This window comes from Gouania willdenowi, chromosome 15, assembly GCF_900634775.1.
Source record: "Gouania willdenowi chromosome 15, fGouWil2.1, whole genome shotgun sequence".
NCBI classification, from domain to species: domain Eukaryota; kingdom Metazoa; phylum Chordata; class Actinopteri; order Blenniiformes; family Gobiesocidae; genus Gouania; species Gouania willdenowi.
The window spans coordinates 24558838-24581574 of record NC_041058.1 but is presented as its reverse complement, the minus strand read 5'-3'; the positions used below and the strand labels follow the sequence as shown (position 1 = coordinate 24581574).

The window sequence follows — 22737 nt, the reverse complement described above, 5'->3', positions numbered from 1 at the left end:
ATATGAACACGTTTTTAGTAAAGCATCCCTTTTCCCATGCAATGACAATTGATTATTACACAGCCAGTTCTGCTGATCGCCTCTGATGGTGAACTCCTCTGACGAAGACTGGCAGTTGACAGTCCAAACGTGCATCCATCCATTTTCAGACCCATTTGTTCCTGTTTTTCAGGGTCGTGGGGGTCTGCCAAGACAACCACCCACACTCACATTGACTGCTACTGGCAAGTTAGAGACTCCATTCAACCTAACAGTCATGTTTTTTGATTGTGGGAGAAAGCCGGAGTACCCAGAGGAATCCCATGCAGCACGGGGAGAACATGCAAACTCCACACAGAAAGGAGCCAAGTGTCCACCCCAGGGCTTGAACCCAGGACGTTCTTGCTGTGAGGCGGACGTGCTAACCACTAAACCACCGTGCCCCCCCCAATTGAAATATGTTCGGAGATAAAACGAAACCTTAGCTTAACATACTATTCAAAAAGAAGATAAAATGAATCTTGGTGGAACTACTACAGCCATTTTGTCTCAAAACTCCCACAAAGTTTTAGATATTTAGCATCAAACACTTTAAGCTCTAATTAGAAGGATTTATTGTTGTTGCTGTTGTAATTATTACAACTTAGAGTTTTGTGTATTTTTGTTCACATTTTGGACACATCTTTGCTATTGTCTTGTTTATTTTTTTTAGTTTTTTTGTGTGATTTAAGGGTAAATTTGTGCATTTACGTTGGTTTCTGCACAGTAGTATGTTTTTGTGTAATCTTGTGTATTTTTGCAGTTGTGTGTGTTGTTGGAGTCATTTTGAGTGTTAACTTAAATGCACAAAATGAAACAGAGGGCTGGTTGGCCATGTCAGCTCATTATGGATATCACAGGGAATTATCTATACAGTATATTCATTCTGAACTTTGACCATGTTTTTATTGATGCCTGAGTAATAAAGATGAGCAGTGGAGAGGACGTTTTAATAAATAGCAAAATGGAGTGCAGGAGAGTGTTGTTTACACACCTAGCTTTGTTGATCCTTTTCAACAGCTGTGAAGGACAAGTTGAAAATGGTGAGCTATCTGCTGGCTACAGTTGATCATTCTGGTTGAAATGGTAACGACCAAAAATGACTTTTTAACTTTCTGACTTTATCTGATGAAGCCTGTGATTTATATGATGTTCTGATACTATCAATTATTATAATGCACAAGATGTTCTAGTTGTAAATAAACTCTTTTTGGATTCTCTGCAGAGCCTCAACTAAAAATGGACCAGGCTTTGCTGACTTTTCACAACCGACTAACAGAGGGAGTGAACGTTCTCTACACGTCAGATTTCTGCTACAAGGTACAGTTTATTCAACTCTGTCTAAATCAGTGGCTCCCAAACTTTTCACACTCCCCTTCAGATATTTAGCCTGAAGCCATGTTCTCCCTACGAGTAATCATTTATCATGTATAATTTACATATACAATGTATTCCTACAGTGAAATTTGTCTCTGAATTTTGCCTGTTCTGTTGAGGAATAATATATAATAAAAAGAATGATAATAATCTGTTAGCACACAAGAAAACATCCTATTCAGAATTATCCCTTAATTAATTAGCCTACTGGCATTTTCAGTGTGAAACAATCTCTTTGTTTTGGAAAAAGAATAAATAGATATCTGCTATTTACTATCTATCTATCTATCTATCTATCTATCTATCTAGATAGATAGATAAATAGATAGTAGCAGTATAAAAGACACAAGTACAATAAACAGTAAACAGTAAAAGTAAAAAGTAAACAATAAAATAATAAAACAAACAAATAGCCGCTGTCCTCCCTCCCTTCCGTATATAATATACACGAACAGACAATAAACAGTCAATGCAGACATTAAAGGTGCAAATTACAAATACAAATTAAAGTGAATGTCATATATATATATATATATATGTACTCATGAAGTATTTATTAACAAAATATTAAAGAAAAAAACATATAGGTATCGAGTTTGCCTCTGAATCATGAAATGAGTACATACAAAGTAGTAAATTATTATTATTTTCTTTTTCTGTGTAGTTGTATATTGCAATAATGTATGGTTGTTCCACACTTGCCTCACGGCACATTAGTGTGCTGCGGCACACCGTTTGGGAACCACTGGTCTAACACCCTCTGAGTGATATGACTGCAGGTGAAGAGTTGAAGACTATGTTCGATAAACATAAACATAGAGGAAATCTTAAACAAAATCACTCCTGTGAGCAATTTAGAGGCTCCAACAAACCTCATCTAAATGTTTTTGGACTGTAGTAAAAAAAAAGAAAACAGTTGAACCTATAGGGGAAAACCTATGTAGAAACATGGGAAGAACATTCAAACTTCCCACAGAAAGGTGAAACCCAGGGCCTTCCTGATATGCTGGTAAAGTGAATAAGCACAGATGGTCGCTGTGAGCACTTTATATGTAAAAAATGATTTTGCATTCATGCAAAAAATCCATTTGATTGTTAGTTTGATCCCCATTTGAAAACATAGTGGGTTCTACACCTGGCTGTACATTATTTTAAATGTGCATCCAGATGTTAAACCCCTGCTTCTTTTTTTTGTCATAAAATATGGAATAATATTTGAATGGTTATATAATAATATCTCCACCTTTGTGTCCGAAGACTTTGAACCACAGTTTGACCTGTTCTGTTTTCAGTGTGTGCCCCAGCTGTTGCTCTCTGTGGAGCCTAGCAGCAATGCATCTGCAAAAATCAGCACTAAGTTCACCCTCGAGCTCCAGGTGCAGCTACACAGAAACACATCCATCTGCAGGTAACAAGAATGTAAAATACTCATCTGTGTATCACCTGTGTTTATGTAGTGTGTACTGATGCTGTCTGCAGAGGTCATTTTGTGCAGAAGCATCCGACGACGATTGCGTCAGCAGTCTGGAAGATTATTTACAGGTCTGAGGAACTAATCCTGACCTGCTTTGTGGACCTGAGTGATGTCCCCCCTCTTTAACCCACATCGCCCAGTATTGATCAGGAGCTTTTTTGGGGTTAATCAGGCTTGACATAGTGATATTGATGAAAAGGGCTCATTAAAAGCTTGAGAGCCACATGTCTTACAGAAGCCTTGGTAAAGATGTGACCAGTGAAGACACCTAACCTCATAGCTGATCGGACACCAGGGCAGGGCTTTTTGAACCCAGGGTCACCTGTCAACATGAGAATCAAACATGTTATTACAATGTGACAAGCTTCTGTTGATGCTTTGTTTTGTGCTTTCTTAGAGGTTTGGATTCCTAAAATCAATACCTGAATGCAGAGGTCTCTAACCAGGCTGAGCTTATTGATTCTCTTTTCCTCTTTGGGAAAAAAACACTCCAAGTGATAGCTAGTATGTCATCCTCACAGGGGATCAATAGCAGCATGTAATGTATGTTCTTTGAGGCCTGAAATGGGAACTGATGAAAGGACTGGAGGATGAAACCTTAATGTTTACAGACACTAGGTGGTGCTCATGAGCTAAAAGCAATCAGCAGACTTTGGATGATTCAGATGAACAACACAGGAAACTGAAGTAACCTCAGTTTCCCAGAAAATATTTGTGTGTTGTGCTCTTCTGAGGAAAAAAAGCGTAATTTATTGTTTTTGATGCAGGTGGAGTCATAAATATGGAGAAGGTGGTCATTACTCAGTTTGGATCCACATGTCAGAGGTCGAGGCCAGCTGTGTTCATATTGTGGATAAAACACCAAACAATGAATACCTTCGTAAGTAAACATCAATAATGAAGAAAACATTGCACTTTAATTCTGTTCATTATGTATAGTGACATTTACTGTAAGCTACACTGTGTTTTTAGCCTCTGTGCACATCAAAATAATATTACTCTATGCATTCATTCATCTGTTTTACTTTGGAATGCAATATAGTGAAGGTAATTAATTAATCTTCCACATCAGCAGGTGGTAGAAGGTTGCAAAATGAGACTGTAGTGGACTATAATTTGTAATTATATGATGGGATGATGTAGCCCCCCCTCCCCCCTCCCCCCTCCCAATGCTTAGGTGATAAAAAATCATGAAGATCAACAATAACAAGTATTTTAATCGAATAAGAGTCTATAAATACAGTGTTTATATAGGAAATTATATTTATATCATATATAACTTGCAGAGGTGAAACTACAGCAATGGATTACAAGTACTCACGTTACTGTAATTCAGTTGCTTTTATGGCTAACTGTACATTTTTGAGTATACTTCGAAAGAAGTTACGTTATTCATCACATTTCTACAGTGTTGGGAGTAACTAGTTATTTTTGTAATATATTACAGTAAATTGAAGGAACTCAGTATTGTAACTCATTATAAAAGTGAAAAGTGGTAATATATTAATATATTACAAGTTTAGAGTAAATTACCCAACACTGCATTTCCACATCCAATGATTATTTTTTGTTTTAAAATGATCAGCAGACATTGTAATACTTAATGTAATACTTATTAAGTGACCAGACAACAATCAAATGCATCACATCATAGCTGACCAATCAGATTAAACATAATGCAAAACAGCATTGAATGCCAGTTATTTACATAAATATATAAATATTAGGGATGTAACGATTCACTCAACTCCCGATACGATTCGATTCACGATACTGGGTTCACGATACGATTTTCTCACAATTTATTTTACAAAATGGGACTGTAGAAAAATTATGACTGAAAAATGTTCCTTTATTTTTTTTGGGAAAATACTGTACTATTTTTCATTGTCAAAAGAATACCTTGATAAACTATTCAAAACAATGCAATTTAACTAAAAACAAATCTTGAATGACATAAATAAAGGAATAATACAAATGAAGAATAAGCTTATTATTTAAATTCTGGTTCTATAGTAAACAATACGAAACTGCATAATAGTTCTTTTTCTTTTTAAAAGTGCAACTGAAAAAAAAAAAAAAAAAAAAAAAAACAGTCATTTTACTGTATTTAGGTCAGATATTTGTTTGAACCAGCAGAGGGCGCTGGTACCCCAGTGGTCAGTTGGCATGCAGATATTTTGCAGTGAAGAAGAGATGCTATGCTAGCAGACAGAGCTAATAGAAAAACGTGACTTTTACAGATATTCACATAATATTACAGATATTCTTTCGGTGCTAAAGGGGTAAGGAATCATTTATGAATATGTTTAAGAGTAGAAGATGGCCAGAAAGAAAGTATTCGCAGATTTCGCTCGCCGCCAACACTTCTGGGTAGCGCCCTCTATTGGTTAAAGAAGTACTGCGATTCAATTTTCACAGCATCGATGTGAATCGTAATACCTATGAATCGATTTTTAACTGCCTTACGATTAATCGTTACATCCCTAATAAATATATTTATATATATACCGTCACAGACATCTTTCTGACATATTTGCATTTAGACATAGTACAGGCAACAGTATCATAATGCAATGCAAACTTTGTCTACCTTTTTATGTTTTTACATAAGATGTTTACTGTATGCAAGGGTACAGTATCAAGATGTATTACCAAGAACAACCATGTGGGATGAAAGTAACTATTTAATTGAGCTACTTTTTACTGTACTTGAATATTTTATGTATGACTTATTTGTACAATTTCAATCAAGTAACAGTTCTACTTGAGTAGACTATCAATAGAATATCAGCACTCTTTGCACCTCTGATCACATGATCAATACGCTGTTGTACAAATGCTATAGGTGACCATATCTCTAGAGCAGTGACTAAACATTTTCATCATCATTTTTGTCGACAACTTTTTAAAAATGACAATAAGGCTATGGCTAATTACAAAATACAAGGCCGTGGCTATTCATACGGAAACATATGAATAGACTGCCCCTCATTGGCCAGTTTAGGTGACGTGATAGGTGCACCACGTGACTTAAGGTTCCATCAGTTTTATTTTAGCTCACATTTATTTTTAGCTACCCCGCTAACCCTTTTATTTTATCCCTAACCCTAACCCTATTGATATCCCTTACCCTAACACTAACCCTAACCCTAACCCTAACACTAACCCTAACCCTAAACCCTAAACCTATCCCTAACCCTACTAACCCAGGAAATACCCTGAAAATATGTATTTTTAAAAGTGAAGATTTGCAGTGTTAAATATGTTGAAATGAAAAAATATATATGACAAAAGCGTGATTCCAACCCAAAGGAAGAATTCTTGAGTCAGGCACTTAGACTAGTGTTTCCCAACCAGGGGTACGCGTAACCCTAGGGGTATGTGAGCACATTGCAGGGGGTACGTGAAAAATTCAGAATTTATTTCCAAAATAATAAAAAATATTCATTCATTTTCAGTCATTTCACAAGTCCGTCAATAAAATAGTCTGTGTGCGCAATGACTTGTTTTTAAAGTTTAAATGCTTATATATAACACAGGCAGGTCAATTATTTGTTTTGTATTTATTTATTTATATTACTTATTACTTATTATTTTTATTTATTCTTATTTTTTTCTAATTTAAACTTTATTATTTTTCTTTAATAACAATATAATCATAATATATTAGTGAATATACAAACATTAATGCCATCCCATCCCATATCAGGTTGATAAATGGTAACTGAATATATTTTTTTTAAACGCATTAACTCTTTTCCTGTTAATTTTATTCGACTACATCTGAAACAGATTTTCAGAACTAAATTCTTAATGTCATTGAGTTGACTGAAGCTGAAAATGATCACTGCTGTAGCACAGCTGTGAGCGAACACAGGCTCTTTGATCCATTCTCTACTGATCTGAGTCAGCGAGGAGGAGAATCACTCCTGTAGTCTTCATCCATCTCCTGGGACGAGGTGTGTATTGATCAAATAAGGCGAGTTGTCTTAAAAAGGGATAAAAGAAAAGCTTTTTTTTTGCTTGTTTAGAAGGCCTAGACCCTGTGTATGGAGGATTGTGGGTAATACATTAGGGAGTGTAGAAGGATTAGGACGTAATGGGATTCTGAAAGCATCTCCCTCCATAATGTACACTCTACTTAACAATATTGCAGATTATGTTGTAGATCAGACTTTTAAGGCCAAGTAGCCATTATCTGTTCTGGTCAGTGGGACTGTACCTCTCAGAGTATGATGAGCTTCCATTAGCTTCACAGACCGGTGATTATACAAAGTCCCCATAGGACTTGCTCAGCTTAAGTAATGGTCTGGTCAGCAGCTCAGGCCAGGTAGGCGTAGCCCCGCTGCATGCTGGAGAATTTCAAAGTTTACTTCAGAGTGTGAGATGGCGATGGATCTGCTGCAGGGCTTCCTCAGGTCATCTGCTCGGCCTTGTGCTCTCGGGTCACATGTTTCTGTGCAGATGCTAAGATGCATCCTTTAATCGTGTTAGTACTGTATTCTGCACTGTACCACAAACCACAAGTCACCTGCTCAGCCTCTAACGCTCATAAAGACTATTATTAAGTGTTTGATCGACTCAACCAAGTGTATCAGTGAAGTCAACTTAATTTAGCTCCTCAGATGTTTCCATTCATTTTCTATTTGTTCTGCCATAAGTTAAAGGAGGTGTAAAGAGTACTGATTTATCTTACTCAAGCAGAAGTACTGTAACTTGATTAAAATTGTACTCAAGTACAAGTAAGTCATTCATACGTGGTTCATCGAGAGATGAAATCTTGCACAATTAAAACTTAGTTTATTTTCCACAAAGGCATCTGTATAAAATAAAAGGTTTGTCAAAATGTACAATCATTATTTGAATAAAATAATAATAATTAATAAAAAATAATCTATATCTATTATCTTAGTCTAGCTAATTTTCTGAACTCTAAAACTGAGAAAATAACCAGCATTCAATGCTGTTTTTGTCGCTGTGCATTACGTTTAATCTGATTGGTCGGCTATGACGTGATGCACTTGATTGTCGTCTGGTCATTTAATTTTTTTGTGGTTTTACACAGTCCGTTGATCATTTTAAAACAAAATATAACAATTTACTCAGTAACGGTTGGGTGTAGAAATGTAACAAATCACTTATTTTAAAATGTACTTAAGCACAAGTAAAATTTCTAATTTAGAAATATACTCAAAAATGTACAAATACACATCAAGGCAACTCAGTTACAGTAACGTGAGTACTTGTAATCCGTTACTTTCACCTCTGGGTAACTGTGGCTGCTGCAGAGGTTCTTGTCTTTGTTTCATGTTGTGCATTAAACTCTTATTGTAGTTACTGTAGTTCCTTGTGTACGTATAGATTTTTCCAAGGCTGTTAAGTGATCATGCTTTGCTCAGAGTGCATGTGTGATCATGTGTTGAGGTCTGGATAAATTACATCCTCTTGTTTGTTTTTCCAGTGAGATCAAACACAAAGCATACACTGTTTGCGTATTTCCTCGTCTTTGACACAAGAAGATAAGAGTCTGTCACTTAAAGCTTTATATTCAGATGACACGGATCACTTTATGTTCAGACATATGCAAGAAATTATTATTTTTCCCTATGGTTTTAGTATTAATGTATTAAACATAAGCTGCTTTAAAGTAAAAATGTTTTTTTTTTCGTCTGGATATATAAATGTGAGCATCTACCTTATATAGATACAGTAGGACCTCTTGTTTGATATTACATTTAGCAGCATGTAGAGAAACATTCATGTCAACAGTTCTTTTGTAAAAAAAAAAAATGAAAGAAAAGAAACACATATTTCAGTATTAATAGGCCTGTATATTCCTGTATGCATCTATCCTCTAAGGATTTTATCATAGATGTTTGTTTTCAAGCCCTAATCAGCTTATATACATTTCCTATATAATTGAAGACATGTTGAAAAATATTTGTCATGATTTCTTTATTTTAAATCATGACAAAATACATTAAATTTATTTTAATGTAATATATTTCATTTATTTTACTTGCGCTTTACTTAACAAAAATCTAAACTAATTCCATAATTATCGTGTTTTCTCTAAATATACGTGTTTTCTATTCTATTGCTGTCTTTGGAAACCATTTCTCTACCTTTTAAATACACATATGTGTTTTTTCAAACTTTGGCTCTGTTTAACATCACTTGTCCTGCAAAACTCATCTACGTTAAACCCATTTTAATTCACTGCTGTACCCCTCACTCATTCTGTTTTCATATTCTCGCTTTACACGTTTTTTTTAGACGGCCCTAAGGTTAGATCGTCCTGACTGATTTGTCCCTGATGGATTTACCAAGACTTTTCCATTATGTTAGTTATACTGTGGGGATCCCTCTGAGGCTGCCTGACTGACAGGGGTTCACAGGAGCATGGGGGGGGGGGGGGGGGGGGGGGGTAGTTTAAACTGGCAATCAGCCTCTTTGACCAGTGAGCTCCACAGACACACACAGTACATCTGGATGCTGGATACACAATGACAGCACTAAGGGAACGTTGCTTATGTAATCCACACTTATGGTCTTATTTTCAGCTATACTGGTAGCAGCTCTTTCACTGGCTGTTATTGCTCTTCTTTTTATTCTGGTGCCCTACATTCACAGGTATGGTTTTTACATTAACCTCAAGCAAATAACCATTCTGTGCTTATTCTACCAGTAACCTAAACCCTGCTCCCCTTACAGGAGGCGTTTCACATCAACTTTAGTTCAGACCATTTGCTGCCAAGGCTCCCAGTACTCACTGGATAATGTAAGTAAAATGCAGCTTGTACTGCGCGTGTCAAACTCAAGGCCTGGGGGCCAAATCCGACTTTTTGGAGCATCCAATTTTGGCCTACAAGAGAAATTAAAAATGACAGAAAAAACATAAATCATTGTGTAAATGAAACTCAACAATATTTGGAAGGGCTCGTGGTTTTCCTGGTGCTTATATCACATGATTGCAGTCATTTTTTGTGTTAAACTGTTGAAAGAAACCTCAAAATCCTTCCAAAGTTTTTTAATTTTCCTCAAATTATATCGTCACATTTTCCTTAAAGTTACATTGTGTAACTTTTGGCCACTAGGGGCGCTAGTATGAAGGTAGATATGTTGCAAAATCAATGTGGGAACTTGTAGAATTTGATGTGAGCTTGTGTATAAAAAATTCACACACGTGAAATAAATTTAATGTCACAAATGATGGGAAAAAATGTATAGACTGATATTTACACACAAAATGACAGCTGCAAATTTGTAATCCAATATTTATTCACGTTTTTTTATTTCTTGCATAAATTATCGTCTACAACCACAACTCTCCGGTTACAACTTCTCCAATCTACCGCTACAGATGCACAAGCTACTTTTCTCGTGTGAATCTGCGCTGCTTGAGTTTTGCAACACATTTTGCGAGACGTCTGTAGCAAAAATGATTTATGCTCGTAGAAATGGCCCCTCCCCTCCCCGCTCCCTCGTGTGTGGGATTGACCAATCAGAAGCGAGGATTTGGAGACAGAGCGCTGTGTCTTATTAGCTCAGCAGCCGGTGATATCACCGAAACAAAGTCATTTTTCTTCACTGTAAATGCAGAATGCTGAAATTTGCCTCCACAGCCTGTTTGAAAAATGTTGTTAGAGTCATTTATGAAGAAAAATAGTCATAGAGAGTGATTCTCCTTGTTTAAATATAGGTAAACGCTATGTGGAGATGAGGATCGAGAGCTGATGCAGTGGCCAAGCGGTTAATGTATTTTACAAAATCTTTATTTTCATGAGACAGTTCATATACATGTTCATTGTTTTATTGTGTCGTCACATCACACAGATTGTAGAGATGCTGGATACTTCACAATATCACTTCATAGCGCCATAATCTCCCTCGTCCCTGCTTCTCCCTCCTTAGCTAATGGTAGCATCAGTGGCTAATCTCTCATCTAAAGGTGTGCTGCTGCCACCTTTGATCTTGAGATCAAACTGCTCTGTATTTGGCCCCTGAACTAAAATGAGTTTGACACCCTTGAGTCAGAGTGTAAAAAGTTACAAATCCATCAAAAGTAAAAAAAAAAAAAAAAAAAAGAGAGAATTGTGTATTGATGCACAAGCCTAAAACAAAGTCTGACAAATTCTTTTAACTTTTTTGAAATTCTTTGCTTCAAAGTATTGTTATAAGTCGCATAAAAATCAAGGTGGTGGTGACAAAAGTGACAAAATGAATTGTTATATTTGTGTAAAAACATGCACGACAACACTGTGCAGCTCTAGAAGTCGCGAGGATCTGTGTTCATTGGCTATATTGTAGCCTGTGATACATACCAAAATTGTTCTGAGACTCCAGTTGTCGAGCCATTAGGGAGACACTAATAGAATGATTGATACAAATGTTAGCAGAGCTGCTTCAAGGGCAGACTTGCATACAAGAGATAGAGCCAATCATATCGTCACATGGAGAGAGCTGCTGTGTGTCCAGAGGTGAGCATGAATAGCTCCTTCATTCTTCTGCTCAACATGTCTCTGGCTTCCATATGCTGACTGAATGGCACTCAAATCCATCATATTGTATTAGCGCTGGTCTCTTCCTGCTCTGGCTGCTGCACAGAGGCCAGTGAACCAGGCTAATCCAACAGTGAGGGCAACAGGTCAGTCATCAAAATACTGCCATCACAGAGAACTAGAGATAAAACATCTGTTTACATCCAGATAGCCTGTAGATATCTGATCGTCTTAAAACTTTTGTAGTTTGTAAAAAAAAACATCTGATGTTTCTGCAAAAGTGACCCTTGCGCACTCACCTCAGTTTGTTTTTCATGTAGTTAAAAAATATGTTTTTTTAAAAAAAAAAATGATGTTATGACACACATCCAGTAAAAGAGTTTCCTTTAATCAGCTATTTGATTTTTTACAACTGCACCATAAGTCTTGAAGAAATGCTGCTGTACTCACTTTATTATACAGACTATTATTCACGTCTGTATCTTCTGGGACGGGAATGGCTAAGCTTTAAACTCATGCATAAATTAAAGTTTGCTAAATGTACAGTAATATTTCACCAGCCTTTTTACAGGGAGAGGCAGCTACTGGAAAGGCCAGGGGTGGGCAGTTCCTGGGCTACAGCTATGCATGTTTTCCCTGTTTCCACCGCTTAAATCTGCATGATGACTTATAAAAAAAAGCATCAAATAAGTGTTACATAATGAAATGCCAACTAGCCATATAAAGTCACTAAATGCAAACTATGAACCCTCCCAATCCACCAGAATATAAGCAGTGTCTCTGTCAACTAAAATTATGACATAATCATAATTGTAATTGTGATTTTAAAAATGTGTTGTTGTAAACATAATTGAATGGTAATTGAGTTTAGATAATTGACTTTGTAATTGTAATTGGCATGGAAATTCTATTAAAAAATGTCACTTACATTGTAATTACATGCAAACCTGTGGAACCATGTTACAGTTCTATGGCTTATGCATACATACACTTTAGTTAATACATATAAACATATGTTTCAGATCAAGATTTTCCACTATCTGTCACTTATCTTTAGGTTCATATTACCATTTAAAAACATTTAAATTAGCAGCTGTAATAACAGACCAAAAATATTATTACCAATATTTTCATTGATCAGGAAGCGTAAGAAGGTAACAGATGACAAACAAATTATTATATGATAGATAATAACGTTTGTGTATTTTACAGCTGATTTAAGACGTGCGTCAAACTGACCCGTTATCATATGTGTCAAACTTAAGGCCCGGGGGCCAAATCCGGCCCTTTAAAACTCCCAATTCGGCCTACAGGAGAAAGTCAAAATGATAGCAAAAACATGACTCATTGTAAAAATCGCCAACTAATTCAGTTGTAGATATCTCAGCACCTACAAACACACAAATTCAATGAAACTATATTCTTTTCTCAGGGATTCTAAATGTCCCATGCCTATATCACATGATGGTAGTTATCTTTAATGAAAAAATTGTTGCAAGTACTTTCAATTCTTCCAAAACCATACAAATGATTCTCCAAGAATTGCTAGAATTAAATAAAAATTGGTCACAAAATCAAGGAAATTGAATATCCTGCAGAGACTGAAATATGTCATTTATTACTTGAATATTGTCGGTGCCTTAAATATTATTATACGTGAAAGTAAAAACTAGGGCAAAAAAAGGATCAAATTGCTCGTTTTATTGCCTATGATCTGCAGCTTACTTGAGATTAAACTAGTCCGTATTTGGCCCCTTAACTAAACTGAGTTTGACACCCCAGCGTTATCATAACAAATGCTAACAGAAAGCTAACACAATTGGAAGGTCATGTTTTACGGAGAGTGATTTATTAAATTCTCAGTAATTGTTATTGAACTTTAGTAATTAAGAACGTAATTGTAATTGACTTTCAGGGGAAAATGTTAATTTGAATTATAATTGGAAAACCACCGTAATCATAATTGAGTTATAATTGAACATGGATAACTGAAGACGCAATTGTAATTGAAAAATGTAATTGACACCAACCCTGGTGTGTGGTGCTCATGCAGTGCTGACCATGTTTTTCCTCCTTGTTGTTTCTGCAGGACGAAACAGATGCTTGTGGAACTGGGAACGACACCAGTAAAGCTAAACCAACACGTCTGCTCTCTCTGGATGCTTTCCGAGGGCATGTACACCTAAAACATCCTGGTTATGGGTCTAAATCTGCATGCTGCTTATTCACATGCTAATTGTTTTTAATGCAGCCCAGGGCATAATGATGACGATGCACACCCACCCCAATAATGACAGATTACAGGGGTCACAGTCTGGACACATGCACCCCCAGGCTGTTATCAGGCAGTGTAGCTCTGGGCATGATTTCTGATATCAGCATGTCTCGGGTTTGGAACAGTGTGTTTCTGTTGGCCACGACTGATGCATGTGATTGAATCTGGGCTCCCTGCTCGCCTTAATTGCAGCCTGAGGGTAGAGACAAAGCACATCTCTCTGGAAACAGGATGCTGGTGTGGCTTTGACCTCCCCCTTGCCAAATAATTGATGTAATAATACCGTCAACATATCAGCACACATCCACACAGCCCTCGATCCTCTGCCAGAGTGAAGACGGAGAGGAAATCCTGCAGATGATTAGACATCTTTCTTTCTGTGGCTTCCTTTTGGATTGAAACCCATCTGAACCTCAGAGACTCTGAGCCAAAACCTGGATGATTGAATTTAGTCAAAGCTGAAGTGATTACATTTTCACTAAAGTTCTCATTGGGTTCATCTAAAGGCTACACTTCATATACTTTTTTTTTTTTGTTGCCTTTAACGAGTTACCTGTCGCGTTTTGATGCCCCAGATTTGTAACACTCTGATATCTTGGCCGAGTATTTCATCAAACTGTGACTCAGCACTCAATCACGCAGCTTCTCAGCTTTTGTGACTTATGATCCGTAGCCCTGATACATAACAACGTTCTGCAGAGAACAAACACATCCGTCACCAACTATAAATGCTGAGACATTTCTGAAGGCAAAACGGCTTTTCTTCTCAGCTGAAAGCTTTTCCTGATCATTGCTCAGGCCTCCACTGACATGATATACAGAGAACCGTGGCATATGGCTGCACGTTAATTTTTCTAAAAGGATTCAGATTTTAATCTTGCGTCGCAGAACTAAAAGCATTTTGCCTCTTTTTTTTTTTTTTACTGAAATCGCTGTTAGTTGTTAGCAGTGGCATAGACAGACAAAACAACCATTACGGTACAACACAGAGAATTATGGGTTACATTTTCCACCAGGTGGCTGACTCATTATGGGCCTTATTGTGACTGGGACCAAAGTCGTCATGTGATTTGCTTTCTGCTACAAAAAGAGGAGCCTTGGCATTTCTTTCATGAGCAGTAATTTATTTTACTTTATGACTATATTATATGTCCATGTGCACGTTGCAACGAGCACACTGAGTAATGCAGTAATGTTAGGTAATAGACTAGCTGCTATAGTAATGGAGGAGCGTACTAAGCTAAAGCCCTATTCACACGGGAGTAGTTTTACCTATGGGGACCACATGTAATTAATAAATGACCCCCCAACGTCTGCTTTTTATGTGACGCATTAGCACGGGATAACCGAAGCCTGATGAGATGTTGCTGAAATTTACGGACATCTGAAAACGTGGAACAGTGTTAGCGTTAGCCAGCTGTTTTAAATAGAAAACTACAAACGCAGAAAAACCAAAAAAAAAAAAAGATTCTTGTCGCACATTGCAAAGCAGGACGTGATCTACCACTTGCTTCTGATATCGCTCCTTCTCTTTTTGTTGCCGTACATTACGGGCCGATAAGGTTTTGCTGGCCCGGGACCCAAAAGGTTTTCTAAACATTCCAATGCAGCCTCCATTCTTCACCAAAAGTAAATAAACATACATCACGGTGTCCCGTTCTGTGTTTCATATACATGAACATGCGCACTCCCGGAAAATGAATTTGCTAAAAAAAAATTATAATTCAGTTTTGTTTATTTTTGTTTTCAAAGTGAACGGACATGCGTTTTATTAGTTTATTGGATTAGGTTAGGGCAGGGGTCTGCAGCCTGCAGCTCTGGAGCCTCATGTGGCTCTTTGACTCTTTCACAATGGCTCCCTGTAACTTTAAAAAAAATAAAAAAACAAAATAATGACTTATTTCTTAGAGGGTACTGATGATTAATGACTTTAACTTCAAATAAAATTATGATGAAACAATTGGTTAACCTAAAAATAAATCACATTGTGCAATGACTCAGCCACCCTCCTAAATCATTAACTTTCCTTACACCTGTGGCTAACCTTAAGATAACTAAACTAACAAAAAAAAGCTATTCTGGAAGAAAATAGAGTTATCAACTGTGTGGGGAAAGATTTATTTAATTGCCAACATGCCAGTTTAATATGCATGCCTGATATGTTGCAAGAAATTAGCATGTATTAATGGAGATTATCATGTGTTATCAAATTCAAGTTATTTTTATAGCCCTTCAAATTCATTAACTCAAAAAATTATTAGATACTATTTTAACTGTATAGAATGTTATACACTGTATTGACTTCATTGAGAAGGTATTTTTTTTCCGGCTCTGGAAGGACTTTAATCCGGTCGAAATTAGGAAAAATGGCTCCTTTTGAAAGTAAAGGTTGCAGACCCCTGGATTAGGGTTAGGGTTAGGGTAGCATCTGGGCATTTATGCTCATAATCTATCTCAGTACGAGGTGAACAAAAGAACGCGTAATCACACATCAAATCCCGCCCATTTCTGTCCAAATCACAGAGAGACCTATTTGCATTGGATTAGTATTATCACAGGACCTTGGAGTTCAGCAAAATATACTAGGTAATTTGCGTGGGAGTTTTTAATTTACAAATTACTGACATGGCTGATTTGCACGGGATTAACATCACAGACATTCTCCGCAATTATTACAAATCGCATGTGGTCCCGAGGTAAAACTAATCCTGTAAAAATAGGGCTTAATACTGTAATTAGTCAGGGTGGGACGATGTATTATGCAACAAAATATTTCGATATTAAAACGTCACACGATATATTCTCACCATTACGAATGGTATCACGATATTGCTACATCTGTCCCAAGTCAAGTATGGTTACTTTCCCAAGATGCATTTCAAACCTCCAACGACAAAAACCTGAAGCACAATGAGGCTAAATATTTTCGTTGATTCTCCACCTTTAAAAGTTCTGAAAGCATTTTAAGTGAGAAAGTGACCAAGTAGAAGTCAATATGTGGTCATTTGATCCATAAAACTCGCAAAAACACATTTCATGCCGACATTTCATAGATTTTTGGGGACCCGCCATTGTGCTACTGACAAAACAGCTAACTTCAAAAGGGTTAAAAAATTAATGGAAGACAAGAAGAGATGCTTTTGTTTTGAAAGGGGGTTGTTTTACTTTTAGCATGAAGCCGGTCCCAGGACGATTTTACGTTCCACTCATGGGGCGGTTGAGTATAACGAGTGTGCCCACAGTGCACACATCCTGGTATTTCTTTCCATACTCATGCTAATATTGTTGAAAAAGAACATGTTCATATTTTAAATGTGGACCATGTTTTAAAAACGAATTATTAAAAATAAGTTTTTTAAGAATGTCATGATGATGTGGCTTTAATTTTATACTGGCGTGAATTGTTAGTCACTCTTTTTGTGTGTTTGTGGCACTTTTTGCACTTTGAATAGGAAAAATTGGTCTCATTTATTTCTATTGAACCTAATGAAATGAAAAGTTTTTCTGATAGCCTTTTTTTTTTAGTCTTTTTTAAATTTTCAAAAAATATCATCACGTATCGTTATTGTGAATCCAGTCTCATTTATCATATCGTATCGTCCCATCCCTACTATTTAGTAATGCTTGTGCAATTATTAAATTCAGAGAACACCCTAAGTGAGTTGTAATCCTTGCAGGAGTGATCGGTCTGACCGTAATGTAATCTATGAGCTATAAATCACAGATACTGGTTTCCAGGCATGAATTAAGTGTGAGGTGACAAATATTTATTGGCGAGCTTTGCCGACAGATTACCAGCCATGACCTAATAAGAAACAACAACAATACAAACATCTGCAGTGATTTCACAGCAATATCAACCTCAATGTGACACTAAACATAGATTTGTTACCAGGCTTTATCTTAATTAAGTATATTTAGCATCCCTCGGTCATGATTAGCTGCCTGTGTTGACACGTTGTGTTCTAGTTGTGTTTGTCTGCCCTCAGAAAGCCCAGGGTTTTAATTAAAAAGATGACCAATACACGCCATGATACTGGAAGTGATTTTTACTAGGGCTCATCTGGCTGGTGATTTAACCTTTGTCTTTGTTACTATGGCAACTAATGGATATGTTTGTCAAAATTTAAATGATAGTGGGGGGGGGGTGCATGCGTTTCAGTGTGTCTGCGTACATGGACACATGCTCCGGGGGTCTACTCTGCTTTAATAGCCCTTTTGAGATGATAGTGAGTGATTAAAATCTTGTATCAGCACGTTGGGGCTCAAAGAGCAGTAATGGCTTTGGTGCACCTCTTAATTGAATCTATGTAGAAAAACAAGAGGAGGCAGAGGTAAATACAGAGAACCTTATCAGCCCGTCTTTTTCTCTCCTAACCTCTTTACGGGGCCAGAATACTCATGTATGATGCCTTTTAAATCCAATAAAAGAAATCATAAATTTGTACATTTAAGATGGTGGGAAGATTGTATCCCATACAGAGCAAACCTCTCACTTCTTCCTGCAACTTTCTGTTTCGCGCAAAGGCCTTCCACTGCTTTCTGTGGCAAACGCCACCGAGCGCATTTGACTCAGTGAGCTACTTCATCACGTGTGCTGGGTTTCAGCAGCAATGGGCAGAGCTAAAGTATAAAGTGTGTCATATATTAGGCAGTACAAAAGTCTGTAGTCAGCAGTACTGCTCGAGGAGATCCAGAGGACACGTTTTCATTTCCTGAGTGATTCATATACGTGGACTGCATCACCTTGCTTTTTATATGCATGGTGACCATGTTGTTTTTAATTCCAAAGGTAAATATTAAAATTACGATTTTAACACTAATCTTTTTTCAAAATTTTTCATAAACACATGTGACATGTGTTCATTTACATCACTTCACTTTAGCCTGGCAGATATGTCAAAAAGATGTTCACTTCTGGAAGAAAGCATGAAAATGATATCAGCGGTGAATGATTTTTAGGGTCAAATAATTCAACAATATTTCTTAAAATACTGTACATTGTGTTCGGAGCACGATCCAAGATGGCCGCCATCTATATTGCGTTTTTTAATCTTACCATAACTTTGGTTCCGTTTGACGTAGAAACATGATCTTTGTGGCAAAATGTAGGTTTTTGGGGACAAGGATTGTCCATCTAACAGAACCGAAGTTATAATAAGATTGACATCCGTGATACGGATGGACGCCATCTTTGATCTTGCTCTGGGCACAATTTACAGTATTTTAAGATATATTATTTGATTCCTTGACCCTGAAAACCTATAATTCACCACTGAGATCATGCTTCTATGTCAAATAGAACCAAAGTTATGACAAAATATCCAAATTGCCAATACGGATGGTGGCCATCTTGGATTCCTTGATTTTCAGTGGATTGCCAGTGTGGATCCCATAAAAAATAGATTTAGTAATACTAAAAAAATATACCCATGTACAAATTTCCAGAAGTGAACATCTTACCATAATATAGCTACATATCTGCCGGTGCAACTTTGCTAATCAGTGATTTATTTCCTTTTCCTCAGGTTTTCTTTGACGGTTATGGTGTTTGTAAACTACGGTGGAGGAGGCTACTGGTTTTTTCAGCATGCACCCTGGAATGGTAAAATTTAAGGCAACATAAAATGAGCAAAATCAAACTAGCTCTCACTGCATTTCGTAGCTTGGATTGAATGACCCCACCCCTAGAATCTTGCTGTGCACTTTCTGCAGGGGGCTTTGATCTATGACTTTGTGATTAGTGACTTGTTGATGCTTATTAAGAGGAATGCAGCAACCATAACAAACACACCCATGCAGGAAGTCATTCTTCATATGTTCATATAGTCAGATATAAAGTGTGATCCATAGATTTTATTGTTATTAACAACCTGGGAGGAGATTAGGAGGAGATGAGGCAGGATGAGGCTTTGAATGACTGATTAGTCTCCCTTTGTTGTTGATGTGCCTGTGAGAAAAGTTAAGACATGTTTGAGTGGACTAGGTAGTGAGGTGTTTTTTTTTGTTTTTTCCCCGCACACAAAAGAGCTACAGTCTTTGATTCAATAAAAATGAATCTTTCTGTTTATGGGTGTTTTTAATTTAAAGTTCCTGAGGACTCTTTGCCACAGGCATCGATCGCAGCAGAGACTGATTAATCTTCTCTTGGCTGAAAGGCTGTTGCTGTCGCAGTAACGTAGATATTTATTAATCAGACTTCCTCAAAGAGGAAATTTGTTGTAAGAAGTGGCACTTTTATAATGTGTGAAGGCAACACTGGCCCTCACTCACAATAGATTAAAGTAACTGCCAGTGTATCCGTTTTAACAATGCACGTGATTGTGTTGCAGGTCTGACCGTGGCAGACCTTGTCATGCCATGGTAAGTTTGGTGCAGTTTTTTATGCTAACCCAGTGTGATAATGTTTTTCTAAGCATGTTTTATGGACAACAAATATGAATTTCTTTCAGGTTTGTGTTCGTTATTGGGACGTCAGTGGTTCTGGCTTTTCGATCCATGCAGAGACGAGGCGTGAGTCGGCTGCAGCTGCTGAAGAAAATCACCTGGAGGACAGCGGTCCTGCTGGGGCTCGGCTTCTGCTTCCTGAACTACTCACCCAGAGATGGACCGCGTAGGTGAAAGGTTCACAGCAAAAGAAACAGTGCATGTGCTAGTGATGTACTCTGTCTTTGCCTAAACAAGTTTGTAGAGTTTGCATGTTTTCATCCCTCTAGCTCTCTCTGTGTGTTCACTGTCTTCCTTCCACAATCACGGTCACGGTCTGAGTTTACCTCCATGCTGAGATTATAATCCTAAACCTAACCTAACCCTAACATAATCCAATAAACAAATAAAACACGTCCATTTACTTTAAAAAAACAAACAAAAATGAATTAATTTTTTAGCAAAAATTCATCTTTTGGTAGTACGCACAGTAGTGCCAGTTTCCGCTACATAGCGACTGCCTCTGCTCTCCTCCCAGCTTCTCACTGCACAGTCTAAACTCACTACACGCTACTCACTTGAAAACGAACCAACATGGCACCTACTGCAACCGAACTACATAGCTGCTGAATGATTGGCTGTTTGCCTGTCACTGGTGAGATATGATAGGCTGTTTCCGCACTCTGGGTCCAGCCTTCTGTTAGCTAATTGACTGTTCGTGTGTTTCTGCCGGCAAGAACGAACTCCATGAAGACAGCTCCGCTTTGACAGAAACTCGCTTCAAACCAAACAACAAGTTAGAGTTCTGTCTCGCCTGGACGCGTGCACGGCTTACAGTCACAAACACGAGACAACACGTGGCAGAAGCACCGGGTCTGAGCGGTGAGTCTGCCGTGGTGTCGTCGTCAGTGGCATCACTAATTTTGCTCAAAAAACCAGACTCCAAAAGTCCCATTTGGAACTATTTTGGCTTTAAACGAGGCAGAAACGATAAAGCAATAGGAAATCCACTGTGCAGGCGCTGTCACCAAGCTATAGGAGCCACAGGAGGGATCCCATCCAACCTCATAACAAACCAGTGACGTCACCCAGAAAATGCATACAAATGTAGTTTTCTCAGGGAATCAGTTTCTGTTTATTGTATTTTATCCTCTATGGTTTATTATGTTGGAGAACAAGCATTATTGTCAATAGATTTTTTTTTAAAAGACAGTGGATTTGTTATCCTAAGTTGATTATTTATATTAGTTACACATAAATTGATGTGCAAAGGAAACTGAATGATTATTTTTTTAATTTCAACCATATACATTCTAACTTCATTTATTAGTTTTTTATTGCTTATATGCTTTTGTTCATGTACTCTTATCATGCACCAAACAACACTAAGTAATTAATAAGTATTTCTAACTTGTACAAATACATTGCAGTTCATAATAATAATAATAATAATAATAATAATAATAATTTAAAAAAACTAGCTTCAGTAATTAAAAAAAAAGGCTATCAGTATCGTGATATTACCCGGAACCGTCGTTATGGGTAATAATAATAATAATAATAATAATAATAATAATAATAATAATAATAATAATAATTATTATTATTATTATTATTATTATTATTATTATTATTATTATTATTATTATTATTATTATTATATATACTTTATTTTATATATATATTTTTCAAATAAAGTGTTATTTACATAGATTGTAAAAGGACAGATTGTGATAAAGATCCTGGGCTAGAACACAGCCAAAATGGGAAATACGTTCAAAATTACAAATGGGAGGCAAAGAGAAGCCCTAGTGCACACATTAGCTTCCAGTAGTGCTAATGGTCTTTAGTAACAGGGTTAACAAAAATATTGTTGTGTGTGCGGCCTCAAAAATCCGGCACCAGGGGACCTTTACCAGAGGCAGAATGTGCAAATACAAGCGGTGTGGTAATGGTCAATTACAAACAGATAGTGTTACACCCTTCAGCAGGGCACAGCTGCTCTCAGCTCTGCAGCTGAAGCCCAACATAACAGCACCATGACTTTTAACATAAACGGCGGCTTTACCCTTTGTCTCCAAGGACGTCCTTGGCTGTTCAGTCCCAGGCTCTGATCTAATAAGAGAATGGAGTCATAGCAGCTTGATATGGAAAACCTTTTCAATGCCAAAAGAGAGAGAAAACATGGTTAAACTCTAACATCGGCTATGAGTCACTTCTAATAAATCTGGCTGTGGTTAGATGTCTGATTCCTTATCAAAACGACACCAAACTAAGATATTTTAACCAATTTTAGGAATAGGTGTTTCAAGATTTTATGTTAAAAGGCTAAAATATCCAATAATTTGTTTTTCCACTGTGAGTCATTCAACAAATCTTTCTGTTCTTGTAAACAATCAGTTACTTGATTAAAGACTCCCAACACATCCTAATGATAAATCAGAGACTGAGAGCAATAATATAAAACATCTCAAAGTGTGATTTCACACAAGAAATAAAATCAAAGGTGGAAAACTCTTTCTTGCAGATTCTGAAGGTGCTAGAGATGATGAACTATCATTGTGTGGATGTAACATGCAAGTGTCATTAGTATAAGCTTCCTCTTTTGCCGTGAAAGGCGAGATTTCCGCCTCTTATTTGATTTGTGGTGGATCAATGATTGG

At 37.0% G+C, this 22737-nt stretch overlaps 1 protein-coding gene across 2 annotated transcripts in view; it reads left to right on the top strand.

The window, feature by feature from the left end:
* The first annotated feature begins 741 nt into the window (after positions 1-741).
* LOC114477018 (heparan-alpha-glucosaminide N-acetyltransferase) overlaps positions 742-22737 on the top strand; it is a 40590-nt gene continuing 18594 nt past the window's right edge. Inside the window, exons 1-10 of one of the 2 annotated variants that reach the window (XM_028469055.1) lie at positions 742-1104; positions 1244-1338; positions 2688-2803; positions 3637-3749; positions 9436-9505; positions 9587-9653; positions 13463-13545; positions 19177-19253; positions 19981-20011; positions 20101-20261. In XM_028469055.1, the coding sequence (XP_028324856.1) occupies positions 1258-1338; positions 2688-2803; positions 3637-3749; positions 9436-9505; positions 9587-9653; positions 13463-13545; positions 19177-19253; positions 19981-20011; positions 20101-20261 (799 nt within the window). In that variant the 5' untranslated portion in view covers positions 742-1104; positions 1244-1257. The remainder of the gene's footprint in view (positions 1105-1243; positions 1339-2687; positions 2804-3636; positions 3750-9435; positions 9506-9586; positions 9654-13462; positions 13546-19176; positions 19254-19980; positions 20012-20100; positions 20262-22737) is intronic. The other variant, XM_028469054.1, reaches the window with a different exon arrangement.